The 26427-nt window shown below is 37.7% G+C and overlaps 1 protein-coding gene across 1 annotated transcript in view; it reads right to left on the bottom strand.

The window, feature by feature from the left end:
* Nucleotides 1-26427, bottom strand: part of PARD3B (par-3 family cell polarity regulator beta) — a 5075916-nt gene that overhangs the window by 2815925 nt on the left and 2233564 nt on the right. Inside the window, exon 9 of the mRNA XM_044075955.1 lies at nt 6578-6721. Coding sequence (XP_043931890.1) covers nt 6578-6721 — 144 coding nt within the window. The remainder of the gene's footprint in view (nt 1-6577; nt 6722-26427) is intronic.

Raw genomic sequence — 26427 nt, 5'->3', positions numbered from 1 at the left:
GGTCTAACAAATATATTTCTGAAATTATCACAACTAGTGTTTTCTGTTATACAGAGCAAACAGAAGGTTTTCACCTTAAAGTCAAATAATTACAAAAAAGTACTGTTTTGCTAAAAAATAATTTAATTAGACTAACTTCTGATCTTAGACTGGAAAATCAACCCATAAAGCTTTTCTTCATAACATGCATTGGAGACAAACAACTGAGATACCTCAGTCAGAATTACTTGCTGCTAGCTGAAAACTTAATATTTCTGTAAACATCAGTTTCTCAAGTGGATCTCATCATCATAGGTGGGCCAAGCTATATAAATGTGCAGGTAAGTATCTTCTCCACTTAAAATATCATAAATCTTTATCTAAGTGTAATAAAGTCAGTCTATATTTATTTTTTATGAATAGTCTAGACTGAGGGTTTCACTTGGACTTCAGCTTTCCATAGTTACAGTTTAAAATGCACACGGTAGACAATGTTTGGAACTTCAGGCATTAACTCAAAAATTAAAAGCAAATCTTCTTGCTACAAAGTTTTTTTAAACACATCAGAAGTACTCATGTAAATTTTCATAACCATTTTTCTGTCTCTCTGTTTTAGTAATTGCTATAACATCCTGTAAGCCACCCCAAAGTGCAAAATCCTAAAAACATATGTGTGACAGAAAGACAATATTATGAAGACAATCACCAAATCTGCAGTTCAAGTATAGTACACAGCCATAAGACTATAAAAAAAAGTAGAACCAGCAAACATCTCAAGATCCAAACTTTGTTCAGGGAGGGAAAACTAACAGAGCTGGGTGAGACTACGCAGACGTTTGGACTACAGGTTACAAACTGCCTTCCTTACTAGGAGTTGATAACAGTAAACAGGCAAGGAGAAAGGGATAGGGTAGTACTAAATGAAAGACCAGCTGGCAGAGATTTTCATTCAGTCTATGACAGAAGCTACTAGCAAAAAAGGGATAATTAGAGGGGCATATAAAACACTGCATGATACTATAAAAATCAACCAGGGGAAGTAAGAATAGTTAGGAAAAAGCGAATCAGAAAACACTTACAAAATCAACTAATCAGTTCTTAAAGCAACAGTTCACTCAATAATTGAAAATGACACTATAAAATTAGAACTAAACTGGGTCATTCATCTAAAAATATTTCTAAGAAGTATAAAGAAAAAAACATTAATTGCAATATACACTTAAAACAATCTCAGAAAAGTTGCAAATTTAATTTAAAGTTGGTTGGCCCTAAAGCACAGTAAACAACTTACTGAAATCCTGAAATTAATATCCGTTTTCCCTAGATTCAACAAATAAAACCAAAGGTGGTGTACTATAAAAAGTAACCAACTAATAAAAAGAATTATCGTACAGGTGGACAATGACTTTGTTACCACTTTTAAAACAAATAAACTATTTTATTAATTTTTAATGCTTGTGACTCAAATAAATTTTTTTAAAAGTGGTTACGAAGTCACTGTCTACCCGTACGATAATTCTCTACATTCAAGAAAGGCAGACCAATTACCACCCTTTGGGTTCCAATCCACTTTTTCTAAGATACAAAAAATAAACCATTTAAAATTCTCACACTCCTTTGAGTGCCTAACAAAAGCATTAGTGTAGTCATTTTTCTTTAGGACATAATCGTGCTGGTAAATCCTAACTTTTAAACTCTTCTCAGTTTTCCCTATGAGCAAAAGTGCTTATCTATACACTGGGCCATTCTTTGGTTTCTGGATTATTTAATATTAGTGTTTGCAGATTTTTATTTTCAACAAAAAGAGAAAATGGAAAAAACAGTTTACACAGGGATAATGGGAGGACATCTAAATGGCGTTCAAATATCCAACAAAGTTCAGAACATTTAGAATTTCTGCATGGAAGAATTTCCACAGGAATTTTTTCTACTCTAAGCATATGTCAGAGAACTGGTCCTCAAGAAGCTAGCAAATGCAAGAGGTCTGATAGGAAAGAAAGAGGTAACGGGGAAACTTTTTTTTTTGGAAATACGATTTGCACAATTTAAAAAATTCCCCTGTAGAGTACCTTGCCAGAATACTGAGGGGACCAAATGGGTATAACTACAGAAATGCTTCTTTTGAGCTAGGATATAGGATTTGAATTGCCTAGATGTTGTAAGGTTTTACTACTGGCTGCCAGAAAAGCAATTACCACAAAATGGAAATCAAAATAGTAATCAAATGTAAATGAAGTAATGAATATAAAAAATGGAGGTGGATTATCTTTAGAAAAGGGAAGGTGGAAATTACATAGAAATGAATGGAATTTGAAGGAACAATGCATGTAGAATAATGTTCACAAGGAGGAGGAGTGAGGTTTACAGTAAAGTGGGAGCAGAACAAGTTTTGCAATGCTGGAGTGAATGACAACTAACAAAACAAAAATATACATGTATACTGCATGAAAATAATGGAAATGTTACAACGGTTTGCTCTTTTTTTCTATTAATGTATGTGTACTAACTTCATTTTTCACAATGTGAGGATTTAATAAAAATGTTATAAAAAGATTCAAACTTTGTCATGCCAATCTCAAACAAAGGCATGCAAAAAGACTGAAACATTTAATGAAAAAGCTATGTTCTGCAGCATCAACAATCAGAACCAGTCTGAGCTAATTTTGTCACATACAAAACAGAAACTCATCACAATATTCTACTCTCACAACTCTCCCCAAGTATCAAGTTCCAAGTTGCATACTTTCTTTCCACACTGTCATTTTTAAGTGCCTCTTTCCTGACAAGAAGAAAGAAATTACATACATCCCTTCTAGGTACAAGTAGATATTTAAGCAATGTCTAACATCAGCAGCTGTATAGCTCCTGATGAAGGGCTCCTGCTAGCCAAATCTGTGGTAATTGTAAAACATATCTTGGTCCAGTAAAAGGTATTACATCACGTCTATCTTACACTGAGTCTTTCTCAGCTCTTTCCTAATTCTGAAGAATGTCTGAAGCTGGACTCTGCAAGCTCTCTCAGGTATTCAGGAATGGAAGACAGAAGCAAGTCTAGGATGGTCAGGTTGTGAGAAATGGCCATCGCTTTCTTAAGCAGGACATCCAAAGGGACCTTTCTTAGAAGCTACAAGAATAACGTGCAACAGCTGACACAAATGTACATGAGCCTTAGTTAGATATTTACATACCAGACCTGTAGTAAAAAACAAAAGCATTTTAACTTCTTGACAAGACAGAGAGAGAGCCCTCTGTTAAAAGAAGTTGCAAGGATGGTCATCTGGACAAGTGAAGGTATGGATATCAAAAACACATTGATCAATGGAGATGTACCTTCTTCCTGAAGCACTTGAAAAGTACCCTCTATAGGATAAAATAAATTGCTGACTTAACACATGGTCTTAAAATTACAGGTCCTGGCCAAGAGAACTCATCTAAAGGAATAACAGACAAGGAATGTTCTTCAATGAAAAGAGATCCACTAAAGACTCGGAGATCTATATAAGGATTGCACCGGCTATAATGTGTGTGTTTGTGCAGAACATCTTTGGTACACAAAATGTCTTGAGGGAAGTGCCATAATTCATGGCTATTTTCAAAACCCTCTCTGCGTTCATCCAAAGATGTAGAGTTTAGCTCCTCTTACTTTTTCTGTACACCAAAACCATATGTTGTCTGAACTGACAGGTAGTTTACCTGGTTGCACATCAGAAAGCACTGTGTGCAGCATATATATATATAAAATTGGATCCTCAGTTACTTCCCACATCAGCATCAGCATGCATACCTAACTCATTACAGGCTAGGTGTTTCTACAATTATATCCTACTCATGCATCTAGTATAGCCTGTTCATATTTGCATGAATAATTCCAAATCCATGTTACATAAAAACTAGTGAAATATTTCATTTAAAGCTCACATGATAACCAACACAATTGTACTGATATTTGACCTCTATCTAGTGCTACTAAAGAGAGATTGATAGCTGTTAAGTTTTATACTTTTTATAATTTTCATTACTTTTCTTAAATATCTCAATAATCAAATAACACAGACAGAACTGAATATACTGACATAAAAGCTCACAAATGGACAAACAAAATGCTGCTGACAGTCTGTGTGTGTACATGTAGCTTTAGTAGTTACTTACACGTTCTAAGTTATTCACAAAATGTTACTGTGTTTATTATGACATAAAATGCACCTTAAGACCAAGAATAGGTTCATAGGTAGGTACAAGGCTATCGGCCCAAGGGCCTAAGTAAGCTTAGCCAACAAGGTTCCCTGGCTTACGCCACCCAAGAAAGTTAATTTCCTGTGCCCCTATCAAGCAGAGCCACAGAAGTGATCCCAGCGGTGTTTTTCCTATTTCCCATCCACTCATCAAGATTTTTCTTGAAGAGTGCTAATGAGGAACATTGCTTGACATAGTTGGGTATCTTGTTCCAGAGTATAGGAAGTCTCTGGGACAGGAATCTATCCCTCCAGCATGCCCTGTTTATTGTGGTGAGAAGGTTTAGGTCCCTAGAGCATGTAGCTTGGAGGGATTGGGATTTCTTAGGGTGTAGCATGTCCAACAGCTCTGGGTTTAACATAGCTTTATATGTTAGGCAGAGATCTCCTCGGAGTAGGCGATATGCTACAGAGTAAAGCTGGAGTTTTTTGAGATGGTTAGTGTAGGGCATCTGTTTGAGGCCAGTAATCCTCTTTCTGAGATACTTCTGTGGCCTTTCCAGCTGCTGCAGATGTCTCGTGAGGTACATTCCAAAAGGGCCGTTGTACTCTATATAATGGGTCTAATGAGTGCCGAGCAGAGAGGAACAATGACCTCTTTTTTCCAGAATGAGAACCCTTTTGTGATGAGGTGTGCCACATAGAAGGATTTCCTGTTTACTGTGGCGATGTGATGATCAAAGGAGAGACTACTGACCACCTGGGTCCCAAGGTCTCTTATCACACATTCACCATTAAGTAGACTGCCATTTATGTCGTAGTTCATGAGTACAGATTTTTTACCAAAGGGGATGACAATGCATTTTTGGCACTGAGTTTGAGGCCCTGCCTCTGACACCAGGCATCTGTCTCAGTGAGGCCCTTCTGTAGGATGTCTACATCATTTGAGGACTCAACTATGGCTCCTAGTTTGCAGTCATCTGTGAACTACATTAGCCAGAGGCCTTCTGTGTTAGCCTGTACTTCAGAGAAGTACATACCAAACAAGAAAGGTCCCAGGACTGAACCCTGTGGTACTCCACTTGTCACTGGTTTGAAGTCAGATATGGAGTCTGCAACCTTTACAGTGTGGGTTCTGTCAGTGAGCCAGCTGGCAACACATCTTGTGACGTAGGGATTTACACCTAGTTTAGTGAGTTTAGCTATAATTCCAGAATGGGGGATGGTGTCAAAAGTCTTATCGAGGTCAAGATAGGCTGTATGAACCACCTTACCCTCGTCTACGGCTTTGGTGACTGCCTCAAAGAAGTCGATCAGGTTCAGAAGGCACGATCTGCCTTTCACAAACCCGAACTGGGTGGGGTCCAGAGGGTGGAGGTTACCAATGTCTTTGTTTATGAGTTCCATGATGATACGTTCCATGGCCTTGCAGACCAGGCTCATCAGGCTAATAGGGCGATAGTTCCCAGGATCAGTGATGGCTCCCCCAATGTGAAGTGAGATAACTGTTGCTGTGCGCCATTCAGTGGGCACAAAGCCTGACATGAGACTATGACTGAACATGGTGCTTAGCTGGGGAGCCAGCTCGTTCTGAAGTTCGTGTAACACAGCCTGGGATGTTGTCGGGTCCCATGGATGCTGTGTTTTTGGTTTTAGAGAGTGCAACTTTTACCTGCATAGATGTGATTACAGGGACTTTGTATTCTTCCTGTAAAGATATGGACCCTTTAGGGGGTGAGAGGGGGGCAAAGTTAGCACTGAACCTATCTGCCAGGATGTTGGCAATATTAGTTGGTTCTGTAATTTTTGTGCCGTTATGCTGTTACTCAGAGCAGATCTGGGTGGTGCCATTGAGATTCTTGACATAGCTATAGAATGCTTTATGGTTGCCCTTAGAATGAGTGGCGGTTTTGTTTTCATAGCTAGCTTTGGAAGATCTTATATGGGATCTCAGCTTCTTACCGAGGCTGACCAGGCAGCTCCTCCACTCATGGGATTTTACTCCCTTTTGCAACGGTTTCTTCCTTCTATCTACTGAATACTCCCGCTTTAAAAATGTGTTTGCACTGAACAGTTTGTCATTTACATTTCTTTAGTAAACCTTATAGCTCTACAGATTTACACATTTGTTTGACATTTGAGGACATAACTGTTTTGTCAGAAAGCTCAGAATACAGTCACTGGAAGTTTGAGTACAAACTTCCACAGCTCCAATGGAGTGAATGAGTTAAGAGTGATGAAAAATACAGTTATGCTGCAGACACAATATTATAGCTGTACGTGAAATTGTTTGTTGCCAAAGACTTCTGGAAGTAAGCTGAAGTAAGAGCTATCGTTCTGTGTCATCCCTTCTCTACTAGGAGAATGAGGGCAACTGTTATGCAATAAAGAACACAAAGCAGAAACTATGAGCACTGCAACATTACTTACCTCCAGAATCCTATCTCCAGACTGGAGTCTGCCATCTTTAACTGCTGCACCCTTTGGTAAGATGCTTTTTACAAAAACAGGACTAGGTCCATGTACCGAAGCATCCTTGGTAACTACAGTGAAACCCAATCCTTCTTGACCTACAAAACAAATTTAGAGAGAGTTGATTGAATAAGCATTTCACTTGTGGGAAGCACAAACTATAAGATGTGTGATAAATTAAAGTAACAGCTTATACCACAGATTTTCTTTCACTTCATCAATGAACTATAAAAGGTACACTGATGCAAACATGGTTTCCTGATACAGTTAAGGCAACACAGCCCTTCAAAGTACTACATATAACCATGCAGCTTTAACATCTTAATTTCCTTTTACTTATACCTCATCAGACTATTACTTCCTTATTTCATGTACTTGTCTAAACATATCACTTAGCTTGAAAGACCTCAGAAATTCCTTACTAAAAAATTATTAGCCTCAAGACCCTCAATTATCCAAAGTGAGAAACTTCTCTATGTACTCAGACTGTTACAGACTATTCCATGGGGATCTATGTATATCCTTTTGAGCCATGAAAGATCTGAATGTTCTTGACTTCCTATTATTCTACAGAATAAATGGTTCCTCAAATACCCAGCTGAAGAAACTATCCTCATCAACAGGTAACAAGACAAGAACACTAGCATGTTAAATTAACATCCTAATGAATCTCCCACCTTTGGAAGAAACTTCCACTATATATCAAGTGAGAGTAGCACCCTTGCAACCTGCAAGGTAAAGCTAGGTAACTGCATGGACAGCCTTTGAGTCGCACTTGGTCTATCTTGCACTGCCCACCTTGGGACTCAAGGGAACTTCTGAGCATGGTTTACTGGCTAAGCTTCTTATCATCTGTACACTAACTGCAGAAGAGAAGGGTACTCAGCTTCTGAAATTCTTATATGGGTTTTGCAATTCTTTTTTTTTTTCATCTTAGTGTCAATTTAATTGTACATATTGTTTTAAACACCTTTAATAAATCATCACTTAAGACCTAGGCGCACACACATTAGTAGACAAGAAAATAAGCCATATTAACATTTCTCTTATTCATGGTTTATATAGTACATATTCCCTCCGACATTACATACATTTTTCAGTTCCTGTCTTCCCTTAAAACTCACAAATCCCCTGAACATTATTTTGCATGCACTGTCCCCATAAATTCCATTTATTTCTACATAATTTGTTCCTTCCCTTTTCTAAGCATCCCATCTCTAGCTCTTTTATCTCCTTTACAATATTCAATACTTCAATTGCTGGTGGTTTACAGTTTGATTTTCTAGTAATTGCTTTTTGGCAGACAATAGCATTAAACTTAGTAAGGCTATGCTTACTATATATAGGCAATTCAGATCCTGTGTCCCGGCTCAAATTAATATTTTCCTTAGTTGAATGCAGTTTGCTCCCCCAACACTTAGAGTATTCTGCAGGCCAACTTCATTAAACTCAACAAAAAATACATTCCCAGTAACTTTTCTCTTTTCCATCATACTTCTAGTATTTTTATCCAGATAAATTCTCTGAAGTTGGCATGGGGTAAAAAAAATCTATGCAAACATTTCCATGAAAAAAAATCATTAACCTTTTGAACTTTGTCACATACTTGGGAGCTAAACACGTTTTCATTCCATTGTTCATTTGGGAAGAGAGACTGAAGAGGCAATTTACAATCCTTCTTAATCTCCTCTGATTGATTCGTATAGTAATCATACAATAATTTATATAGCCTAATTATCCCTCTTAACAGCGGATTCATTTCTAGACTCAACTAAAACTCTACCAGAACTGGTCTTTCACTTAGCATGCCCTTAGCTCAATTTCTTTGCCTACACCACTATATCAATTCTTGGTAGGGACGGTAGTCTCTATCCTTCAGTCAAAATTTCTTCTGGGTGTCATTCCAGCCGGTTTCCTTCCTTCTCTAGTTATTTGCTCTGAATGCCAAGGTATTCCAATCCCCTCTTGCGTATTTTCTATACTCCAACTTGGCAGTCATCTGTATTGGCAAAATCTCTCCTTTCTCCATTTCCATACTGGTTTACTTCTTAGAATACTCTCTGTAACTTTATGAATATAATATTCTGTGTGGTTGTAGTTATTCTCCCCAAGGTTATGCATCCAAAATCCTAGTCGAACACCCCCCATTTCATCATCCTCCATTTCCACTCAGATTTACAACCGTCTGCTTGTGTTATATATACGAGCCTTAACTGCATACCTTTAAAATAGCTATTAAAATCATTTAATCCTAAACCATCTTACTCTATGGGGAAGATCATCTTAACCCACTTAACTCTTGCTCCTTTCTCCTCCCAAATAATTTTTTTCAACTCTATTATTGTCCACAATGTCGCCTTTGGTTAATAAAAATATGCCAGACCTGTACATAAAACTAAAGAGATTAAAGATTTTCACTGCGTGTACCTTATTATGCATAATCAAATGCTTCCAGTTTCTCATTTTTTTTGCATTATCTTTAGTCTGTTCCCAAATATCCTAAGCTGCCATAACAAAATCTGTTTAAAAAAATCTACTTTGGGCCTAGTGTTTTTGTTCTATGTTAGAGATAGACACTTATCTAGGCTGCACATTTCAACTGTTTTTTTTTTTTTAAATTGTTTCTTGAGTGATACTTAAATACACAATGAATTTCTGGGACTTTGTCTTGTTCCCTGAAAAGATTTCAAGCCTGCATAAACCAAAATCACTGTTGGCAATTCCCTGCTAGTTCCCACCTACCCAACCCCTTCGTTGATCTGATTTTTAAACCTAATGATTTTAAGTTGCCCACCCCCACTGCAAATTAAGCTTAATAAGCTCCTCCCTTTCTACACTCCTGCTGATATCCCGAATTATTTATTTACCTTTCTTGCTCTTATATTGAAAAAGTGCATTTTGCCTCTCATTGTCTGTTTTACTAACTTACTTGCACTGAAGTCATTATTTAGCTAGTCGTTGGATTAAGTAGTGTACTTTTACACTCTAGTAAGCACTTGTTTTTACATCAAGAGGTCAGATAGCCTTGTCTGTTTAGGTTAGGGAAACACCTGAGATTTCTGCATGTAACTTTATTGGCTGGAGGGCTTATTAATCAGCTTATCTTGTTTTTAGTGCTTTTATAAATTCTGTACAATTGAGTGGCTCTTGGCTCATTCATACAAAGCAAAGTACTTTTATTGAATAATCACATTTTTATAAGCTGTTCAAATTACACTGCAGTATCCATATCTTTAAGCTTGTTTGTTTGTGGTATCATTTTTATATCTTTTAAGTTTGTTTGTGCTTTTACATTAGGAGGACTGGGATTATTCCTTCAGTAGCAGTAGGTGTTTACCTTGTCTATCTGAGCTGGGAAGCACACAAAAGGGCTCTACGTATTTTTTTTGCACTTCTCTCATATACTGTGACTGTACTTTAGCAGTTTCAAAAACATGTGCTGTCTGCTGCTGCTTCTTAAGTAGTTAATTGCACTGTATTTCATCGTATCTGTTATTTGTAGGACTGCTGTAGTTAGTGTGGTCTTGTTACACTTGGGCTCCAAACCAGTTATTCTACATTAAGAAGATGTTTTTCTGCACCCCTGTGGCAGAAGAATGCTGATCTAACCTGAGTTTTGGATTGCTGGTGGAAGGCATATTATGTGCTTTCCTGATTGAAAGGTAGCTTAAAACTTGTTTCTCTTTGCTCATATTTAAGCCTCGTGTTTGAGCAGTGCTGCTCTTCGCACAGCAGCAGTTAGTGTCCTGTATAGGCACGAAAGCCTAGAAGCTCAGTTTTTCCCCTAAAATAGCTGCCAGTGAAACCCTTCTAAGCTTTTCTGCTACTCTAGGAGTAACTCAGTGGTGCACTGAGCAGTGTTGCCTTATTGATCAACCTTAGCCTACACAAAATATAGGTCCCTCTTGTAGTCTCAGCTCTACAGGCACAGTCCTGCCAAATTAACCTATTCCCTTCCCTCATAAAACATACAGTAACAGCCGGCTATCATGGATGGGAATTTCCCATCATCTTTGGCCAGTGTGATAGACATGGGCATCCTGAGGCAATGTAGCAATTGCTTCATCACTTACTCCTGAAAGAAACAAATACGTGAGAGATGTAGTTGCATTATGAAATTGGAGGCAAGACACTCATATAAGGACAAATAGACTTCCAAACAGATTGTCAGCACATACACACAATTCCCACACAATATAAGGACATGACACACAAACCCACACATGCAGAGGTACTCACTAGTAACTTACCAAAAGATCAGAGACTTCCCAAACGGAAACCACTTACAGACATAACAATGTGAAAACCAACCACAACAAACAATAACACACACATCAGTGTCTCAACAAATAAGCCTATAAGATGTAACTCCAGAAAACCTAATGTATTGGTCATAGGTGACTCCATTGTGAAAAACACAGATGTTCCCCTCACCAGGCTGGATAAGGAATGGGCTACGGTTTGCTGGCTGTTAGGTGCCAGGATCAGTCAAGTCACTCAAGCACAAGTACCAGTACGACTACGTCATAATCCATACGGGGGTGAATGACTTGAGACATATCTCATTGGACCATATGAAAGATACATGACTGAGCTCTCAGATTATGTGTCACAGACAGGTATAAGCCTAGCCTTAAACAGCATTCTACCATCTCCAAGGATGATGCCACAATACAAACAAAAAATGGTTAACAACTGGCTTAGTTTCTGGTGTCAGTCCAAGGGGATACAATCTCGTCAGCCTGGGAAGACATGGTCGATACGTCATGCTGCTTTGCCAGAGATGGTCTGCACCTGTCTCTTCTAAGCTTTTGGATAATGGCAAAGGCATTAGCCACCCCTATTGTGCATTTTTAGGCAGTGTCAAAACAACCAATCTCTCAAAATAACAAAATCCTGTCTAGATAAATTCAAGGTACTACTTTGTAAAGCTAGGAGTCTAAATAAGAAACTGCACTCCATGGAAGCACTCTTTACTTTGGAAGATGCTGACATCTATGTAGGCATTGAGACTTGGTTCAAAGGTGCAGAAAGCACCCCTGGCATGCAGGGTTACAATGCCTTCCATACGTTCAGACCACAAACTTACCATGAAAGAATCAAAGGAGATACATCCATCTTCGTTAAGGATATCGCCTCTGACATGAAAAGGTCATGCTACTTCTCTGGAACAAGCTTCCACTTCACATGAAACTGAGCCCCCTGACCCTCTTTAAATACAACCTAGATCAACGGATGGGTGTGACTGCAAATTCACTCCTGGAGTGGCACACATGTCCCTCCTTGTCAGATGAAGTCAGTATTAACTACCATAGACCCTTACCTCTGCAAACTTCATTTACCTAACCACTGACAATTGGGGCAACCCAGGATAAATATAGCTAGGCTTGTAAGGGCTCTAGGGCTGTTAGTCTAGTAACTTTCTATGAACCTTCACTAATTATATATGCTGAAAAGACTTGAAACTCCCTCGAAATATTCCACAACATCAAAATGTCCTTTTATGGATTTATGAATTACAAAATAACAATCATCTGTAGAAATAAAATTAACTTTTCTTGATTACCATACCAGTTGTATTACTGAATTTGTGAGTCCCTTATTTTCTTTGCCAAGGGCTCTAAAATATAAAGCAAACAACAGAGGAAAGAGGGTACCCCTGCCGGGTTCCTCTGTTCAGGCACAGCTTGTTGGAAAGGAATCTTCCTACCTTAATTCTTGCTTTTAGCCCTTTATATAACCCCCTAATTCAGCAATTCTCAAAGTGCTGTACACAGTCTACTGGTGGGCCATGGGAATTTCCTGGTGGGTCCCGAGAGTAAATAATAAATATGCATGTCTTCTTCACTGTTTTTTTTTTTTTTTTTTAATGAATTAAATGGCTTTGTCTGGTGTTTGGATGTGTTGCTGCCATGAGCCCTCCTTTCTTGAAGCTGATTGGTTAACCTCAGCTTGCAACTGCAAGCTGAAATAACCAATCAGCACATATTTAGCAGTGTGCCAGCAACCAAAGGAGAAACCTTGCCTAAAATACCAATTCTGTCTGTGCTGTGCCAAGAGCAGGAAGTCATTAAGTTAAAAAACATTTTTTTTTCCAAGTAATAACAGCCACTCTTGCAACATCTCCCATACAAGATCATGTAAAAATGCATGCAATATATATATATATATATATATATATATATATATATATATATATATATATATATATATATATGTGTGTGTGTGTGTGTGTGTGTTATATATATATATATGTATATACATACTTAAGACATAATAATAATAAATATATAGTCAAAACTGTTACATTTGTAAAAACCTCTCTAATCATCATTCTAAAGCTTTTAATCTTAAAAGATAGTAAATAGAACTAATGTAATTCAAGCCTGGCCAGGAGCAGGCATCCAATTTCAATTGCCAAATCAATTCCTTCTTCTCCAAATATAAACCTATTGGGCCACCCCTAGTTCTATTTACTGTCTTTTAAGATTAAAAGCTTTAGAATGATGATTAGAAATGTTTTACAAACTTAACATTTTGACTATATATTTATTATTATTATTAGTAATAGTATGTCTTATGTATATACATATATATATATTTTTTTTTTTCACATATTTTGTACATACATATTACATGATCTTGTATGGGGGATGTTGCAAGAGTGGCTGTTATTACTTGGAAGAAAAAATGTTTTTTAACAATGTTTTTTATCTTATATATATATATATATATATATAAAATGGTTTCACTTCATAATCTCGAATTACTGAAATCTCAAAATTCAGTAACCCAAGACTATAAAGTCGAGCCATTCACAAAAACGAAACTCACAATCCCGAATCACACAATCACGAACATACATACCCCATACACCACTTAACATACACACCATTCCACCCACAGCACACCAACCACACAACCCTACACTGCTCCACCCCCCACACCCCCCTACTTATATACACCAACTCCGAGGTCGCACATAACAAACAAAAACAAACCACACACCACACAATCCTCCACTCGCTTGCACACAAACACACATCACACATACACAAACACCAACAAATCCAACACTCACACTCACCCTTACACTTCCCTACCCTTACCCACACACACAGCGTACAAACACTCACGTGCGATTTCAGGCATCCTAACACTACACGAGACGTACCGGAAATACATAATTGAGATATTCAAATTCGCTCTTATGCACTTTCAGCATTCTGGTTTTCAGCTTCATACTCTCGGGTTACTGAATTTCAAGATTTCAGTAATTCGAGATTATGAAGTGAAACCATATATAATATATGTTAAATGTCTCTAAATTGTAACTGGAAAAGTTTTGTAGGGGAATTTTGAATTAGGAACTAAGGGTATTTAAACTGATTTTACTACTGAAAGTTATCTGATGAAGTCTGATTTGGTTATACAGACAAAAGCGCTAATCTTTTGGTAAATAAAGTGATCTGTATGTCCTTGATCTTCCGTATTGTTGTTTTTCAGTAGTGTTTCATTGTTTTTTGCTTGCACAGTTTGTATGTTATGGCGGAAGGTTTGGACACCGATTCGCAACCCTTGTTTGATACAAATGGTGTATATAACAGTATGGACAATGTATCATTAACACAGCTACTGGAACTTATTATTAACTTATCCGGGAAAGTGGATTCCTTGACAGCTGTAGTCAACAAGAAGGTGGTATTGGCCCGAAGGGACATGCTCAGAGGTGAGTGGTGTGTTTCTGTGCACCATCCTCCTATTGAACCTAATACTTCCCCAGAGGTAGAAAGGACATCTCAAGGAAGGAGGGGAAATTTTGTTTGGCAAGGAGCCAAACTGGGTATATCACGAATGGTAAATCAGCCACAGAATGAATACGTATATAATTGCAATATCCCAAATTTTAGTGAGTGACAAGACATAGAGATTCGGGCTACAGAACACAATAGTCAGAACGGACTATATGAAAAATTGGATGTCTTGGACTATAAAATGCTCAAATATAAAAAAAAAAATTGCAGTTGGAGAATGATTATCTAGAGGAATGTCTCAGGAGAAAAGAAATACTGAAGGGGTTGAGATTCTGAAAATACCCGACTGAACTGGAGTTAAACTCATTACTTAAGGAGCTCATTGACTTTTTTAACAACACAGGATGTGAGTTTTTATTAATCTTAATTGAACATAATACACAAGTTATGGATAGCCTTTTGCAGGATTTGAACAAACTGGATTATGAGCTCATGACTGACAATGGGTATGAGGCTATTAAAGTGGAACATCTGCGTGTATTTCACAGTACTGAATAGCATCTTAAAATGCTGGCTACTAAAAAGCAGAAATGAATTTGTGACAGGGAGGACTACAGTACGGGTAAGGCTTATCCGGCTCCACGTAATTCTCAGGTGTGGGGTAATAGAAGGGTCAGAAGACAAGTTTCATCTTATCAGCCACGCAACTTGGAGTATTCTGAGCATGTTGGTTCACGTCACTTCTGCCAAGATCAGGAAGAGGGGAACAACGAAAGCAACTATAGCGAGAATTATCCCCTGCTCAGAAGATCTGAGCATATTAAACAAAAACAGAATCAAAACCAAAATTTTCAGTCTCGCCAACAGGAATTCCTTGCAGAACAACAAGATTTTCAGCATCAACAGGAGAATCAGTGGAATGTGAACAGGTGGCCGCAACCCCCAGTGAAGAGATTCCAATGACAGAATGGCAAACAATGGAACTAACAGAAGGAGCCGTTTGTGACTCTCAAAACACTGCTTTGATACAATTTATGAATGGACAGACATTATTACCTACTGAGGTATGTAACGCACAGAAAAACTTTAAAATATATCATATTTCTATTACTATGGTTACTACCAAATTGGCAGATGTATTAGTGAAAGGTTTAACCTTTGTTCATAAATGTAAAGCACAAATATTTAATGTCTTAATAGATGTAATGTATCAGAATGAGAATATACCAACAAGTGCATATAAAGTCTGTAGTACTTATAACCCGCCACTACATCCTGTTTTATTACTTTCTGAAAAAAATGTGTGATTTAGATTTAAGGCGTGCACATTTATTTAATGGGAAACAGTATGGTATCAGTATAAATCCACTAAAACTATCTAGAGATGAGAAACAACTTATAGAATTTTTTAAAAATCAGAGCATCCATATAATGAAACTGGACAAAGGTGGGGGTTAGTCATAATGGATACTTGTGACTATAACCATAAGATCTTTGAGAAATTAGAATCTGATACATATAGAGAGATTTCTCTGAATGAGCTGAATGTGGCAAAACATAAAATAAACATGTTATTGAATGATTTATTGATTAAAGGAAGCCTAACAGTGGAGGAATATAATTTTAACATGCTTTCACCCAAAATACCCACCATGTTTGGGCTACCCAAATTGCATAAAAACACCTCAAATCCCCCTTTCAGACCAATAGTGTATGGGAGGAATAGTTTAACATCAGCGACTGCCAAGTTTTTAGATATAGAATTAAAGAAATTTTTACATGATGAGAAACAAATTTGTAAAGACTTATGGGAATTTCTGAATACTATTAAGTAATTAGAATAGCATGAAGGGGACTTATTATTAACCATTGATGTAAAAGATTTATACACTAATTCCCCATGATACAGGGATACAGTGGCTTGTTGAATTCTTATTGAATAAGGGTGTACCACATGCTAAGTTATATTTATATGAAACTTTGTTTGATATACTAATAACTTTATTTACTTTGACGGCAAATATGTACAGACCAGTGGAGTGGTGATGGGCTCACCCTGTGACAGTATTTTTGCCATCATCATCATGGCACATTGAGAACATCAGTTTGTGTTGAATACCACATTTGAGTCTAAAATTAGACTCTATAAACATTACCTGAATGACATTTGTATAGTTTGGATGGATAGTTTAGAACAGTTACTAATATTTGTGGAATACATTAATAACACAACTCATTTTTTGAATTTCACTGTCGAATATAGTGAAACTCAACTAGCTTACTTGGATGTTTTGTTGAAAAAGGATATTGAGAACAACAGATGTATTTCATTAATTCATCAGAAACCAACATTCAAATTATTTTCTGCATTTTACCAGTTCTCACCATTACCACCAAAAGAAATCAGTGGTTAAGGGGCAACTGGTGAGAGCAGCCAGAATGGTTTCACAGGATGATGACTTTTGGAAAGAATGTGAGTTATTGAACACCATGTTTGTTAGTAGGGGCTACCCGGACAACCTTATTAATGAATTGATTAATGAGGTTAGTAATAAAAGCAATTTGGGATACTTTAGCCCTATATTAGCAGCATAGATGGGTCATGCATAAAGGGTTATAAATGGGAATGGCATGAGAATACACGAGGTGGAAGATGTGCCTACTCAATTTACACTGGCCCTGGTCACAACATATAGTGCAGATTATGAATACATCAGATGGGTGCAAAATAAGAATTGGAAAATACTTATGGGTGAGAAACTCATAAAAGATAATATCCCCTAACACCAAAGATAGTACATTGGAAGAGCCTGAGCTTTAAGAGCATATTAGAGGGTATGGATGTCAACATGAATAGAATTAATGGTATTGAATCCATGCTTAAATGTGGACACTGCCCATATTGTGTAAAAGCAAGAACGGGGGATTCATTTTTAATAAGGGGGCAGAAGTTTTACATTAACAAGGGATAGGAAGTTGGCATAATGGTTAAGGTGTTTATCTTACAGACACAAGGTGCAGGGTTTGATTCTCACACGGAGCAATTGGCTAGGCTTAAAATGGCCCACAAGGGCACTTAGCCTAGTACTAATCTATGAACCTATAAAATAACTGTGACTCTAAGAACATTATTTGGCAACATGTAAAAATTGTGAATGTTTTTATGTGGGCAAAATGGAAAGGAGGTTCTGTGATCGATTATATGAGCATGAATACAGTATCAAAACAAGCAAGGAATGAAATGCCCTGGCAAAACATATTTTAGAATATCCTGAACATTCATTTCAATACATGGTCATTGACAGCATTAAGAATAACCCTAGGGGTGGCCCAATGGGTTTATATTTGGAGAATAAGGAAATGATTTGGCAACAAACTGGACACCTGCTCCTGGCCAGGCTTGAATGACGTAAGTTCTATTTACTGTCGTTTAAGATTAAAAGCTTTAGAATGATGATTAGAGATGTTTTTACAAACTTAACATTTGTGACTATATATTTAATATTATGTCTTAAGTATGCATATACATATATATAAAACATATATATATATATATATATATATATATATATATATATACACACACACACACACATTTTTTTACATACATTTTTACATGATCTTGTATGGGGGAATGTTGCAAGAGTGGCTGTTATTACTTGGAAGAAAAAATGCTTTTTAACTTAATGTTTTTTATCTTATTGATATATATATATATATATATATATATATATTTAAATTTTAATTGGAAAAGTTTTGGAGGGAATTTTGAATTAGGAACCAAGGGTATTTAAATTGATTTTATTACTGAAAGTTATCTGATGAAGTCTGATTTGATTATACACACGAAAGTGCTAATCTTTCAGTTAATGAAGTGATTTGTATGTCCTAGACCTTCCATTTTGTTATTTTTCAGTAGTTTTCCACTTTTGTAAAAACAGAGTGAATGCTAGCAGGGTTTATTTTTATCTTACTGCTAAAACAAAACTAATGGATCTGAAGGAGACATGAGCAAACACCTGAGATATCTTCAGAATGTATTACTGATATTCTTAAAACTGTCTTATGGGACACGTGGGATAATCAATGTTAAAAGAAATTATTCTGACCTACTGTTACAATGACCGTATAGGAAAAATTAAAATTAACAGAATGTGAAGGCATATGCTTTGGCATATACAGCACAAGAAACAGAATTCACTCTTTCAAATGTTACAAACCAAGTGGACATTGAAGAGGCAGTATGCAGCTTCAAAAACTCTTCACATGACCACGGACTGATTCCTCTTTTGGAAGTCTTCAATCAGATAATGAAAAGCCTGGAAAACAGTTCATCACAACAGAGCTGCTCCATATAATGTAGACACGTTTGTGCACCTACTGCCACAGCATCAGCATGATGGAAATTGCAAGGCACTATGTGAAAGCCTACAAAGGGAGCCATCGTAAGTGTCTTTACTAGAGACTGTATGACACCAGAATCAATAAGCCCTTCCAACTTTTTTCTTGCAATAGCTAAATTCAAGAATCTATTCCTTCTTCTAGTCTTTACAAATGGGAAATGACAAATAATATGGTTCTGGAGAGATCACACCTCTATACACAGTTCAAGCACGATGGAAATCCTCAACGTATTAGGTAGTGCCTTATTCCTGAGACAAAGTCTGCCCCTTATATGTGTATATTCAATATTGCATACACACAAAATAATTAAACAGAAAAGCCAAAATGCCACCTCATATGTTCATTTTCTAAGAACTTTAACTCACATTTTGAATATACACATAATGAAGAACTATATTCCACAACAGGTCTAATAAGACATATACGAGACCTGTTAAAGTTGAAGGTGGCCTGCTTGTTATGGTTTTAAATATGAACTCATTCCCATAAAGCTTTTCTAACTTGCAAAGAACTCTCCCTAAAAGGGAGCTCATTATTTTTGAGAATCCATTTTCTTAAAAGCAGGAGGAGTGGACTAAATGTGTCCCAAAAGAGCAGCCATCACGATAGTATCTCCAGGGAAGGGAATTTCATTAGTCTTCTTTCTTCTAGAGAAAAATCAAGATCCTCAGCACTCCTTTCACATGGGAATACTGGGAAAGGAAAACAGCCTCCTTATCTGAGCTTAAACAGAAATGGCCTGTGTAATGTCCAAATACAGAGCAAATATGCAGATACACTAAAGATATGATATAACCTCAATGGATCCTCTACTTAAATTGAGCTAATTGAGGTGGGGAGAGATTCAGTCCCGGCAATAGAGTATTCTTATATTCCAGAACTGCAGGAAGACAGTCATTATAGATTTCCAACAGCTCTTTCTAATGGGATTTTTCAGTGTTTGAGTAAACACTCTCCTTTCATACTCATCTTCTGAATTCCTGACTTTTGCAGTATAGAACGCTGTCAGATATGACATCAGGTACCCCCTGCCTTTAGAACGTAGACGTTAATACACTAATGACACTTGTGTCTGTCATTATAATTATTTCAAGAAATTTAGAACAGTCACAAGTAAAATAAATTTCATTAGCTGAAACAAATCCAAGTCAACTTTGCTCTAGAATGATATGCCTATTTCTTTAGATTGCTGCTACTGCATGAGAACATATGACAGACCTCTGCATTATTTGTTGAAGTCAACATGCCTGGCCAATACATTATCCCTGTTCCTCTTTCTTTGTATTTATAATCTTAAATGTGATCAACATAACCTCTGAAATATCTGTCTTCTCATTGGATTGGGATCTACTACTGTAAGCTCCAAACAGTAAATCCTGCAGACAGAAACACAAGGCAAGTTTTCCTTGCTGCTGATTTTTTTTTTACTCAAGTCAACATTTTATTGTAATGCTTTCAGCAACTGCATTTGTAAACCAACATTAGTACACATATGAATTTTTTTTTTTCAGTCAATAGTGACTACGATACTCTCAAAGAATTATTAACGTATCTCTGGAAAATATTCTCTAGTCAACATTATCTGTAATGTGTAGTTCCTTGCCTGGTCTATAACTCAACTTCACATCATATTTATGATGCTTAAGTAACATTCCCTACCATCTTGGAATTGCATTTTATAGTACTTACTGAATATGATTTACAAGGAATTGTAGTTTGTTTCTACCTGAGCTTCATAGAATTTCTCACATCTATACATTTAACAGTTCCTTTACCCAACAACTTTCTCTTTTATGTATCAGTAAATACTCTTGCCACATAGGCAACTGCTTTGCTGTCTTGCAGAATTATAGCACCTATGCAGTTCTGAATTGTATTAACTTGCAACATAACTGGCTTATTCAGATCATAGTATTTAAGGCTAAAAGTGTCTGTAATTCATTTCCTGAGCATTTCCAAAACTATTTGCTGTTCAAAGTTCAATTCATATTCTATAGCTTGTTCTCATAATTGTCTTGGTTATCTCATACATGTTAGGTAAAATTTTTGCAATGTACTACATCATTCCTGGAAACCTCTGAGACCAACCACTGCACCATTGCTTTGACCTTCAGTGCATCAGGCTTCACTCCTCGATGATAAAATACTATCTATGCATTATACCCGTCACTCATTTGGTCTTAACTTCAAATTAGCAATTTACTTTGCAGCTATAACAATTGCTTGTCATGCTCCTGTTGTATCTAACCCCACAGTGATAAGTGATAACTGATGTTTACAACACCTTTTGAACATTCAGCTGCCTGTGAAATACCCCTTTTCACATTTACGGAGATGATAAAGCACTGAATATAAGTTTAAGGCATCTATACTTTCCTAATGGCATATTAAAGGGTGAAAATGTATGTACTGGGAAACTCCATTCTGCATCTAATACTGAAAATAAGGAAATGTTCTCAAGAATGCCAAATGCTGACTTAACTGTAAGCAATGACTAATGCCTCATTCTTTCAATCACTTTATTCGAACCTTGCAGTGCAACACAAATCCAGTTCTTGGCTGGGTTATAGCATTATCCTGGCTAACTTATTAAATCTGTAAATCAATACAGTAAATCAGGTGCATCTTCAGTTCCTTATTACCTAAAGGCAGTGTGTGAAATGAATGACAGGCCATCAAAAGGCTAACACTTTCTGAGGGGAGATTTTGGATGATGATGGCTTCACTGTCTCTTACTTTCTTCCACCTGTCTAAATCTAGATAGGATCATAAGATAGACCATGCTGCTGTCTCTTGCACTAGCTACTTTCTACAGCTGGCACCTTCCTTACAATAATCTAAAGCCAATTATTCTTCGACCTACTTCTGTAGGCAGCAGATCTGAAATGATGGCAATTGTGAAAGGTCTCCAGACGGTGCAACTTGTGGTGATGGGAGTGCTGTATTGTATTTCAATGACCACAGGATCACTTAGAAGTGTTATGCAACTTTGGCTTCAAATACAAACTTACCAGTATCATTTGATATCCCAGGATCAAAATGGCATGGACAGTAGAAAAGATCTGAAGGCAGGCATGAGCAAATCCTTATAATCTTATAAGATACATAAAAATGTAAGCATACAAGAGCTGCAAAACACCCACAAGGACAGCAGCTAGAGACATTTTAGAAATGTGCTGAGCTAGGTGTATAAGAAGAGTAATCCAAACAGCTACAATTGCAGCAGACCCTCAAAATCAGATTACACAATGCAGATAATCAACAAATACACTTTGCCATTATCAGCTGAAGTATAAGAGAATCTTCCATGATGGGTCCTACAATTGAAGTCATCCTCTGCATCAATCAAAATTCAGCCTGTTTTTGTACTTGTGGATGGATAAAGTGCTCAATACAATTCACGCTGTGACACCAGCCACTGACTAGAAATATGCACCCATCCAATGCATCTGTCAGTTCATATCCTAGCAAACCGACAGCACCTTCAATCAAATCAACAGAAACAATAAAAATATAGCATTCTACTGTCAAGCAGTGTCACACTAGCATATCCTTGCCAAAGTTTCAGGAAACTCCAACAGTTATGGTTTCCAAAAGGGATTGCCTACTTAGGACGATGATTTGCAAGGTGCTAGTGATCCACCAAGGAGTGTCTTCACAGATCAACTGATAAGATACAAATCCTTATGGTGGTGTTATTTAGGATGAATTCCAAAGTAATATCACCAAATGGAAGAATCCAGATGACCACAAAAGAAAATAGCTAAGACGACAAAGTCCTATAGGACAGTCTGGCCAGATAATGTCCATTTATGTATATATGCAACATTTTTTTTATTTTTATCTCATCACAGAGCCAACATAACATTAGTCAAACCAAAAAACATGCCAGTCTTGTAATGTTTGTGTTAAAGGAAACCAAAATTTAAAGGCCAAACACTCATTCACAGAAGCATTGGAACCATGACTAATTTAGCTCTTTTGTCTTTCTTGGCAAGACCCCATCAGAGAGAACACCTGTTAAAGGCATGCCTATTTATAGCCTGGCTTACAGTCCTATGATAACACGTACAAGGTTTACAACTGAGCATATTTAGTCTTTAAAATACACAATATAACTGTCATTTTATCCAGGACTTACATGTGCCCCAGTCCTGAGCCACAAACGCAATTCCTTTATTTCAAGCAAGTTGATGACATCTTGTTTGAAATAACTAGTTTCTGCACAATGAAGCGCAAAAGAAAAAAAAAACTCTTTACAGTTCATACATCTTGCACAGTGTTTGCACAAGCCATTCTTCTCACATTTCTTTTTGACAGCCTGTACATATCTGTACACCCAACTTTTGAGATTTCTTGGTTGCTTTCCCTACATAAAACGAGTAGCTAGTTTTATCCTTTAATAATCACCTAGGTAATACATGTGCTTGCACAGTTAACAAAACCAGTGGTTCCCCGAAGGAGTAATTGGTTCAATATAGTATTAGGTCTGAGGTGAAAAGAAAACATTCAAAGCATTCATCTTTTACTGATACCCTTACTTCTGTTCCAGAGGAGAAAAAGAGCATAACAAATGCTAATTGAAGTTGCCCTTGCATACTATTGAAATATTAAATTAACAAAAATAAAAAATAATAATGGGAACATAATGTAATTCATTACATTACAACAGCCAGTACAGAAAATATAAGTAATATGCCAAGGTACTCCCAGAAGAGAAAGTGTGCATCACAAAAATGCATCATGATGGTTAATTCCTGTATCATGGAAAGTGAAATCAAACAGGGCATCATTCAAGAAATCAGCATCCAGAATGTGAAATCAAACAGGGCATCATTCAAGAAATCAGCATCCAGAATGTGAAATCAAACAGGGCATCATTCAAGAAATCAGCATCCAGAATGACCTGCATCAGCTCGTGTGCACTATGTAAAAAAATGCTGCAGAGGAATCAAAAAGTACAGTTTTGTACCTACCATAAATGTAGATGTCCGATTGCAGTCATAACAAATGGGTTGTCCTGCCTCAGGCAGCCCTTCGGTCGGCCGGATTCCAAAGTCTGGGTCTGGCCTCGGCTGATGTCGCACTTCACCCGACGTCATAGCTGCTGGGGTATAAAGGCATCAGCCGATGCCATTTTCCTCAGTGTTTCTTGCCCCAGATGCCAGGTGCCCTCTAGGAAGGCTAAATTTGGATAAATGCAGATAATTCCAAACAGTAGAAAGCAAAATATATATATACATATATACATACAAACAAATACACCATAATAGATTCCCCCAGCTAACTAAAAGAGGGGTAAGTACCCTAGGAATACCACAGAGGGGAAGGAGGGTGGGTAATCCTGACTGCAGATGCATACCTATCGGACATCTACATTTACGGTAGGTACAAAACTGTATTATGTCCTTCAAGGATGCATCTGCAGTCATAACAAATGGGTAGAATACCGTAGCCAAATTGGGGGAGGAGGCACTAAGATAATGATGGTGTAGTTAAGATCCCTTGTAAAACAGCAGTTGCAAAACCTGCTTGGGATCTGGAGTATAAAGGAAGATTATAATGCTTGGCAAATGTATGCACGGAGCTCCAAGTAGCAGCTTCTAAAATGTCTTTGGTAGCCACTCTTCGGAGGAAAGCTGTAGTGGTGGCTGTAGCTCTTGTGGAGTGAGACCTGATATTTTCAGGAGTTGTCTTTCCATGAAATGAGTAGCAGAATCGAATGCAATTTCCTATCCATTTTGAGATTGTCTGTTTTGAAATTGCTTTTCCTTGCACTCCTGTTGCATATGCTACCAGAAGCTGGTCAGTTTTTCTGCTGGCCTTGGTTCTGTCCAGATAGTAGCACAGTTGTCTGTGTACATCCAAGGTGTGTAGTAGTCCCCCCCCCCCGTTCTGTGGGTTGGGGAAGAATGTAGGTAAATGTATGGCTTGGTTCAAGGATACCCTGGATACCACCTTTGGCATAAAAGTAGGATTGGTTCTCAGAGACACTCTATCCTGATGGAAGATAAGGAAAGGCTGCACTGCCATTAATGCCTGTAACTCAGATACCCTTCTTGCTGAAGTGATTGCTAGCAGGAAGGCAGTTTTCCAAGATAAGAACTGTAAGTCTGCTGTTGCTGCTGGTTCAAAAGGGGGAAGTGTTAATTTTTCTAGCACAAAATTGAGATCCCATGCAGGCAAAGGTGGTTTCCTTGGAGGCTTTACATTTTTGATCCCTCTCAAAAATTGTCTGAGGAGAGGATGAGAGAAGGCAGGAGGATCCATGTTGTACTCTGCTGAAATTGCTGATGCATGTATCTTAATGGAAGAATAGGACAGGCCATTGTGGTACAATTCTGCTAAGTATTCCAGGATGTGTGCTAGGTTTGCTAGTGTGACATTTTCTCCTTTTCTGCACTCCAAATGAGGAATCTTTTCCATTTGGCTGAATATGTTTTCCTTGTGGAGGGTCTGCGAGCCTCCAGGATAATGTCCTTAACCCTCTGAGATAAATCAAGTTGGTTTTGTTTTATGCAATTTTCCAAGCAGTTAGCTGCAGTGTTTTTAAGTTTGGATGCAGGGTCTTGTAGTTGTTCTGCGTTAGAAGTAAAGGACATAGAGGTAAATGCCATGAATGCGTCCGAGACATGCTTCTCAGTAGCGGGTACCAATGTTGCCTTGGCCAGTCTGGAGCTATCAGAATTACCTTTGGCTGTTCCTCTCTGATCTTCAGTAGAACTTTGTACATCAAAGGAAGAGGTGGAAAGGCATATACTGTCAGGTCCTTCCAGCTGAAAGAAAGGGAGTCCACCCTCCAGGCAAGTGGGTGGTATACTCTTGAGCAGAATTTCTTCAGTTGGTGGTTGTGTGGGGAGGCAAACAGGTCTATCTCTGGCATTCCCCATTTCTTTGTTAAGGTTTTGAAAATATCTGGATGCAGCATCCATTCATGAGCATCCGTGGTAGTCCTGCTTAAGCTGTCTGCTAGTGAATTCTCTTTTCCTGGTACAAATTTGGCCTGCAGTTGGATGTTGAGATTCAGGGCCAAGTTCCACAGGTCCACTGCCATCCGGCATAGAGGGTATGAATGTGTGCCTCCCTGTTTGTTGATGTACCACATGACTGTGGTATTGTCCGTCCTTATCAGCAGGTGTCCTTGCTGGATGAATGGTCTGAATGTCTCGATTGCATGTTTCACTGCCAGCATCTCCTTTAGGTTTATGTGTAGATTCAGCTGGTCGTGTGACCATAGGCCTTGGATACACTTGTCTTCCATGTGTGCCCCCCAGCCTAGGTCAGAGGCATCCGTGGTGATGGTCTGCCTTGGATGTGGTTTGTGGAAAGGCAATCCTCTGTTTATCTGACAGGCCTGAGCCCACCACAGGAATTCTTTTTTCAGACATGGAATGATTGGTATCTGGGCTTCTAGACTGTGTCTGTGCTGAGACCATACATTCCTTAGATACCATTGTAACTTTCTCATATGCAGCCTGGCATGTGGGATCAACATTATGCAGGATGCCATGTAACCCAGGGCCTGCAGGACTTTCCTTGCAGTAAGCTGAGTTTGTCTTGTTAATGCCATGAAATAGACTGGTAGTTGCTTTTGTTTTTCCTCTGTGAGAAAAGCCATCTGAGTTATTGTGTCCAGTTCTGCACCC

This window comes from Protopterus annectens, chromosome 6.part1, assembly GCF_019279795.1.
Source record: "Protopterus annectens isolate FY-2018-M chromosome 6.part1, PAN1.0, whole genome shotgun sequence".
In the NCBI taxonomy this organism is placed as follows: Eukaryota; Metazoa; Chordata; order Ceratodontiformes; family Protopteridae; genus Protopterus; species Protopterus annectens.
The sequence above is the reverse complement of the archived record's forward strand: the minus strand, read 5'-3'. Positions and strand labels throughout refer to the sequence as shown.